At 41.6% G+C, this 8,342-nt stretch overlaps 1 protein-coding gene across 2 annotated transcripts in view; it reads right to left on the bottom strand.

Annotated features, from left to right (window-relative positions):
• Positions 1-459: 459 nt before the first annotated feature.
• Positions 460-8,342, bottom strand: part of ntn1b (netrin 1b) — a 42,647-nt gene continuing 34,764 nt past the window's right edge. For both annotated transcript variants that reach the window (XM_069701242.1, XM_069701243.1), the window contains exon 7: positions 460-3,501. In XM_069701242.1, the coding sequence (XP_069557343.1) occupies positions 3,182-3,501 (320 nt within the window). In that variant the 3' untranslated portion in view covers positions 460-3,181. The remainder of the gene's footprint in view (positions 3,502-8,342) is intronic.

The following is an 8,342-nucleotide window of genomic DNA, read 5'->3' as shown; positions in this document are numbered from 1 at the left end:
CTTATTTTATACTGTAGCTGTTTCTGTACAGGCACATGCTTTTTATTTTGTTCTTTAGCATATATCCCTAAACTCAAATTCCTTTTATTTCTGAACTGCTTGTCCTCCTCCCCTAATAATGCAATAATTACTTTTTTATTAATACCTTGTGTGGAATGAATAATTACACATTATGTGAGCTGTTGTCTAAAGTGTTACCAAGATGGGATGTAGCTACAATATTATGTTTTGCAAGAATTTCCGTAGGTCATTATTTTGAGAAGATTTAACATATTATTTCATATTGTATTGGCTTCCAATGTTTTTCAAGCAGAATTTCATAACACAAAGTAGCCAACAGTTACACCTTAAATTGTACTAAAGTACATTGTGTGAGTCGGTGCATAGAAATGTTTTCATACAGAATCTGGAAGCAATGAATAATGCTTTTGATCCTGAGAGATGTAATTGCAGCCTGGATCATCTTCGTGTTGTGTTTTTATTCAGCTTTATTTCAGACGCATTAAGTTTCAGTTCTATCAGACCGTTGAAAAACATTAACCAATACTGTTCATTACAGCCAGCTACAATCCAATGCAAAAGTAAAAAATAAAAAGGTCAACATGAAAACACCACAAATTTAATGTGTCATTAAATATATTCATTTGTGATAGACATAATATATTAGTATTACAAGACATTACATAACCATTTGCAAGGACACTGCTAAACAACATTTACAAGCCAATGTATAAACATGAGCAGATAATTGTTCAGAAATAATATTTATGGAGAACAAAAGTGTGGTTGTGAGTACCTTTCTGCAAACGCCTGCAAGAAATAGTTGGAATGTGTCGTTGTGTTGGCAGAGACTTTATTAGCACTTTGTAATCTTCAAATACATACAGTATGATGCACAGAGCACTGAAGTGGACCTGTGTGTGTGTGTGTGTGTGTGTGTGTGTGTGTGTGTGTGTGTGTGTGTGTGTGTGTGTGTGTGTGTGTGTGTGTGTGTGTGTGTGTGTGTGTGTGTGTGTGTGTGTGTGTGTGTGTGTTTGTGAGATCCTCTGGGTGCACATACTCAGGTAAATATGAGAAATTTGTCTGACATTCATTTATTTCTTTATAAGCCTCTAGTATTTAAAACTCTGGTTAAATACACATGAAGATAGATCTAGTTAATGTTTTAAACAACAACAACAAAAGTAATACTATACAGCTATATAACATGTAGACAATCGGTCATGCCTTTTTGTCGAGTACCAAGTCTGGATAATGAAATCCGGTCCTCAAACAGTCGCTTTGAGGTGACGGACGTTTGACACAGTGTGCTTAACGCACTATACAAGAAACATCTGTGATACTTTATCACTCCACAGGTTATTTTTTCCACAACATTGAATACTGTATACAAATTAAATGTGTACATAATTCACAATCATTATTAGCCAGTCAGCTACAGTATATAGTGAGCATGCAGTATGCAAGTGATAGGGCTGGGTACCCTTAAAAATTTTTCGATACTGGCACCAATATCTTGACTTCGATACTGGTTCCTGAACAATACTTTTTTTCAATACCAATTTTTTAAAATTCATTTTTAACAGAAAGAAGAATATATTACACATTACGGTACAAGTCTTTAGTTTTCATGCAGTTGAGAGAGGGAAAGTGTAAACCAGGTTATTTTCTGTAGCCACAATTTACAGAAGTCTTCTGAACGCCGCACAAGCAAGCTATCATTCGATACCATAATTTACAGATGTTTCCTGCACGTTTCACGTGCAAGCTATTCCTTGATGCAAAAACTGACCAATGTTTCCTATACGCCTCACATGCAGGCTATCGGTACATGCTAGCCAGCCTGCTGCGCAAAGAGAAGCCTCCAGGTACTGCCGCGAATCGGGCATTTATGTGGCCAAAAATCATTTTGAAAACGGTGACATAAGGGGTCCAAACTGAGTGATTTTCTACATCAGTGTAGATGTAGCAATAGCATTGAAATTTGGTATAAAAGTATTAAAGTTCGGTACCCAGCCCTAGTCAGTGGTGTGAGGTTTGCTTGATAGGTCGATATTCTCTTTTTCTATGAAAATCGGATGCTTCACTTCATCAGTTCTGTCACTTACAAATGTTTCAGACGTCCAAACTACATTTAGTAGAGAATAAACACTACGCTTCTTTGAACAGTCCCCCAGAAACATCAACCCATTGAGTCATCAGTGAGGCGAGCAGGGTTTGCACCAGCTAGACAGTTTTTTTTTTTTAAGTTTTTTTTTTTTTTTTTTTGCATCAAATGGTTCAGGTTTTGTCTTTTTGGATGCCCCTCTTGATCGGTTTGTGAACATATCTCATATGTTCTAAAACTTTTGACTAGTAAAAATAAGTGCATGGTTGAGAAGTCTACTCTACGTCTAGTTGATGCTATGGCATCATCTACTAAAAATAATGTCTATGTATGCACATATGGTTACTTATATTGCAGAGGTCACAACCACAACATACTGTTGAAATATCGATAAGCGCCGAGCAAAAACTTTCTCGTAACAAGACCATTACACAGAACGAGGAGAGGATCTTAATGGCATTTTTCTGCCGCAACACTGAGGTAATACTCACATATGAGCCTGGAGCTCTCATGAAAAATGGCACTCTGAGACCACAGTTGTGAACAAGTCCACCATTTTTAACTTTTTACCTGTTGAAAAATGTTCTGCAAAGTTTGGCAGGTTGCAAAGAGCAACTTATCATACGTGAGCAGAGTCCCTCGATGCCATGTGATAAATCTTCATCTAACGACTCTTTTCACAGCACAATGGAAACAGATCCTCTGAAGACACAAAAGGGCAGTACAGAAGATGCTTTAAAATAACTGAACACAGGACTTTAATAAACAAATGGCATCATGGGTAAGAGAGTCAGGGTGAGACATATCTGTAACATTAGGTGCAAACTCTGCAATTATACAACAAAACAAACCTCGAAAGACGTACAGAAACAGAAGAAGTGTAGAATGAGCTCCTTCACAAAAGTTCCTAAAAAAAAACAAAAAAAACACTAATCTCTTCGCTCCAGCTCAGAGCAGCAGCACTCAGTCATTCCCCCACTTCTCCTACTTTTCACCTGTGTCTCTATTTTCAATTTTCCAGTTTATTTTTATTTTTTCATCCATCCTTTCTTCTTCCTCGGTTTCATCCCACTTTTAGCACTTTCCCCTCTTGTCACGCTGTTGGAACTTCCTCAGCCGGCGGCCCCACAGGTCCTTCCACGGGATGAGCAGGCTTCCCTTGTCGGCGACTACGCCGCTCTGCCCGGGGGAGTCGTCGTCCGTCCCCAAGAGCAGGTACTTCCTGCCGGGCTTGATCTTAGGGCACTTGCAGGCCACGTCCTTTGCGCGCACCCACAGCAGCTGGTCCCCGCGGCGGATGCGGTGCTCACCTTGTTTGTACACGGAGATGATGTTGACGGTGAACTTCCACCACTCACCTGCCTTGTCTCCCTTCAGAACGTGCACTTGGACAGCTGATGGAGGAGAAAAGCAGAAGTTAAATCACCTACATGAACAAGTAAAACAATTGAATAGACCACTTATTCCTAACATGTTAGAACTGAGAAAGTTAGCAAAGTCTACAGAGCTCAAATTAATACACATAAAGAGCTAAAGTGTCCAACTTGTACCACTCCAAGTGACATTTGTAACGTAAACCAAACTGGCATAAAGACTTGAAGAACTATAAAAACATATCAAAATAATGTCTATTTTTAAATAATGGTGTTAAAAAACATCTGTTTCAAAATGATTTCATTTGAGGAACGGGTGCTTGAGATGATCTGTGGGAGTATATCACATGGTAGGCATGGGAATGACAGACGAGCACCTTCTTCTTCAAAACACTTTTATACAACATTGCATAAAAGAGCCAATAAAACGTCTGTTTGAACACGACCCAGAAATCTGCTGCATGTCCTCGGCCCCGCCCTTTCATCTCCGACCTACGACCTTTTCTGGTTTTGCTCCTGAGCATTCTCCCGACTACAGCAACAGTTTCCATAGCTCCCTGTCTCCCTGTGCAAACACAATGGCTTCCGACGGAGAACATCTGAAATCACACGTCCCTATGAAGGCCAGAGACAGTTTTTTTCATTTGCCCGGCTGGGTTAAAGGCAGAAGAAGCAGTTTTTGTTTTTGTTTTTCAAAAATAAATAGCCCAAAAGAAAGTTTTATAGAAAAAATCCACATCTGCAACTAATATAAGTTCTGAAACAAATTCTTTCCGATTGGTCTGTCAGGTGTTAAACTGCAGTATGAACATCTGAACACAGGCAACCTCAGGCGAAATCAAGCTCAACCTGGTAACTATTGGGATGCCACTTGTACCTGACATTTTCATACCAGGAAATGAGTAAAAGCTCCCTTCACAGAAGCTCCCCTGCGCAGATTTCTCCGTCTAGTGCAGCAGCCATTACTTCATCACCGTGATTGCAACAAGAGGCAAACAGCTCAGCAGTGTCGGAGATAATCTGCGCTTGAAGTCGAAGTGCTTTATCCCATGGGTTTAGCTAGGAATGTGCTGTTACCGTTTAAGTGTGTGCAGTGGTTCACTTAAAACTGTGAGAAGCAATCTAATCTGGAAAAGACTGGATTAGATGATAAGAAACACTCAAGATGGTCTATTATGTGTAACTAATTTAATACTTAATCAATTATTGCTTGATGCAATTTCTTTATTTTTTAATGTCAAAACAAGGCTCTTGAATTGCAAGTTAACCAAATTCTTGTAGGGTTCCCACAGATCAGGGAATTTAATGGAATATCAGGGAATTTTAAACCCTCTTTTCCAGACAGGGAAAGTCAGGGGATGTGATCATGTTTTGGGCCAAGTCATGAAATATCAAGGACTTTTGCTGGCATGTTTAAATTTTAGTTGCCATTTATCGAAATATACTTTTCATGTAGTATTTTTTATTTAATCGCATTATTTCAAGTGTTTCCCGTACTGCATGAGTGGTTTATCCTCTTTCTGTTTGTCAGCAAGTGGCAGGTACTTCAGTTACGATAGGCCTTTTCTTGTACCTGCTTAGGAAGGCAAACATGCCAGGAAAATGTATATTTAAAGAGCTTTGGCTACAAAAATAATTCAAAGACTATATATATATATCAAATATGGAAGAAGGAGCCCTTCGCAGCCACGCCAACAGTTTTTTTTTTTTTTTTTTGGGTCAGGATGTTAAAAAGGGTGCGTAGGCTTGGTGTGTCATCATAATTGGGCAGTAGGTCTAAGCAATGAATATTTTAGTACTGAAAATGTGTGCGAGTTTGCAAATTGATGGGAATAAAATAATGTGGCTGTTTCTTGTCTGCTCAGCACCCTGGGTTTTCTGTTTATTACTGGTCATAGAATTTTGGTCTTTTAATCAGTGAAAGTCAGTGTAAAGTCAGGGAATTATACATTTGATTTAGAGTGGAAATAAGTGTGTAATAATAACAATAATAACTAAATTGGTAGTTCCTCTTTAGCCTTTTCTTTGCTATTGTGCCTTAACATGATCACTTTCTCTGTTCTTCTGTCATCCCCTGTTGCTGCCAAGAATGAAGAGAACTGGAGGAGTCGGCTGTTTAACTGTGTGTGTCAATGCATGGTGTGAGCAAATTGCACACAATTTCAGAAGAAAGACGGTTTGTTGGGCTGAGTGGAGCAAGCTCTCACAGCTCTGCCATTCATTGCGGCCCTCTCCTCCATCCAGACAACACATAAAGGGTGTGTGAGTAGGGGGTGGGTGGGAGGGGGTTGTGACTATTTGTCTTCACGGCCCCAGCGAAAAGTTCCAGGAGGAGAAATCGGGATGTGTTTCCGACCTCATGAGCTGTCCGGGTTCTGCTCCCAGAGCCCCATCCAACTTTGCAGCGTGAGAATCCAGCCGAGACGGCGCTCTCCTACCCCGAGCCGCCACCATGAACTCTGCTGAAGGGGTCTCGCTTACGACACCCAGGCACAGTCTCTCCGCCTGTGTCTGCCCCGCTTTCTTTCTCTCTCAAGTATGTTTTCAGTGGACGCTGCGTATTTAAACACACACAAATCCACACGCACACACACCTTCTGCCACTTGGTCTGAGCTAAATAGACAGCAGAGAGAGAACGGGAGCGCGGGGTCAAGCAATCTATTAGAAAATAGTGCACACTGTTTGGTGAGACGGAGTGTGAGAGGAAGTGTGAGATGATCCAGCACTCGGGACAATGGCTGCCAACCAAGGCTCCCTCACAGCCAAGCTTCCCACTGGGTTTATCTTCTTCGGGTGTGCTGAGACTTGACACTGCATGCCACCAACAGGCAGGGGCTAATGAAATTAGAGCTTGCTTAATTACCGCGCAGAGGCCCCTGTCCCCTCCGGTTATCAGCTGAGTGAATGATCAGGGACCTGTTACCCTTGGGTGAGCGCAGAGAGGTGGCAAGGGGGGTCTGGGGGGGCCCTGCCTTTGAGCACTATCCCGGAGCGTCGGTAAACACGCGGCCCTTTGATTCATTGTCCCCGCTGTGGCAGGGAGAGGGAGGGTACGTGTGTGCAGAGGAGGGTGTCAGGCGAGAATATAATCCCTTTGTGTCCGCCGTCTCCGTAGCTACGGCAGTGATGAAAAACAAAAATTGAATAAACAAAACATATTTCTTTTTCTCCGGGGTGGCAATCCGTCACCGTCTGCTTAATTTACCACCTGTTTGTGCCCTGAGGAATGCTCGGTGCCGGCAGAGCGCACAACTGTGTTTAAACAGAGAGCCCCTTCCCGTGACCCCCAGGGGCCTGCATCACTACTCACACATGGGGGGTTGTGGCCCCCCGAAGAACAGAGAAGAGACTCTGAAGCCCCACAAAAGCAAGGCGACAGGCCTGAGAAATGAATTAGACCTCGGCAAAGGGAATGCATGCTAAGCAATGATGTCTGCCATACCGCCTCGGCGCGGCTCACTCACAATCATCTGCTTCCAGAGTTTTTTAGGGGGACTTCAGAGGAAACCAACAGGAACCGCCCGCTTCGCTCGAATCAGCCTGACTGATTTATAGTCACACAGCCTGCCTCAGCTCTGATGATGAAGATTTAAGTCAATCGAAATATGAATAATGGCTGCATTTGGCTTTGTAGCAACATGCGACAAATGGCCTGAATTACTGTCTGCTCAACTGCAAGGGGGGAATAAAATGTATTTGGCCAATTTTCAGTTGGATGCCGTTTCAAGTATGTAGAGCTGCTTTTCTGTCTGATTGATGAAGTTTCACCAATGATGAATTTGAATGAGAGAAAACGTATTCGGACCTGAAATAGATCAACATCAGGGAAGCTGAAAGTAGAGTAGAGTTGTAGGGACAAACCTTCTTAATGCACAACTTTACATTAACAGTTCAATGAAGTACACAAATCGATTTGGGTCATTTTTAATAAAAATGTGCAGTCGTTTGAGTCTATATAATATTTGGAAAATCTTGGCTGGAAGCAGTTTATATTCTGATAAACACTGGATGCCTCAGAGTTGTTGTTTTTTTCTGTCTCTGTGGGTTACAGATGTGAATCCACTGATAGCAGATTTTATTGCGATGATTAAATTGTGCAGAATTAGATTGTTTGCCATGTGGACAAATGTAGAGAGGTTCACAGGAAAGTGTTTTATCTGTGCTTTACCCTTGTATCCTCCCGTAGTTGTGTTTTTTGTTTGACGGATAAAACAAAAATTTGTTCCAAGCTGCTGGTTTGTGAGACACAGCTGCATTTGATGTATTCTGGTGGTGCCAGTGCTTTAACATATTTCTACCCGTCACTATGGATGTGTTTCAGCTGCGTGTCCTGTGCTGACAGCATCATGGGATTATTATGTGTTTTGACTTCTCATTAATTTGGGATTTCTTGTAAAAAAATGCCTGTAAATTTGCTTCAGACTGGCTGGGCTGGGCAAAGCCCGATCGTATTCGTACGATGTGTTTGTCTTTTGCGTGCAAATCTACTGTCATTTGAACACTTTAGACCTTCATACTGTGGCACTTTTAATACTGCTCAGACAATAGGTGGTGCAGGCGGGAGGGAGACTTTTACTGAATACATTTAATAACAGTAGATGAGTAATACATCCTCAAACACAAGTCTAAACTGCACTTGCATTAAAGCATGAGAACTCTCGTTCCCTCGTATTTCATTGTGTCAGCTGCAACAACATTTTAAAGCCAGCCCTTCCCTTGATAGATGAGAACATCGGTACCACTCTTACCCCTGCACAGTAAGCATTTAGCTGTAGCCATTTAGCTTAGCTTAGCAAAAAGACTGGAGACAGGGGGAAGCAGCTCGCCTGGTTTTGTTCCAACAATAATAAAATCGGCATTC

This window comes from Brachyistius frenatus, unplaced genomic scaffold, assembly GCF_029030835.1.
Source record: "Brachyistius frenatus isolate BFR_SWC_R1_liver_20210118 unplaced genomic scaffold, ASM2903083v1 Contig_36, whole genome shotgun sequence".
NCBI classification, from domain to species: domain Eukaryota; kingdom Metazoa; phylum Chordata; class Actinopteri; family Embiotocidae; genus Brachyistius; species Brachyistius frenatus.
The sequence above is the reverse complement of the archived record's forward strand: the minus strand, read 5'-3'. Positions and strand labels throughout refer to the sequence as shown.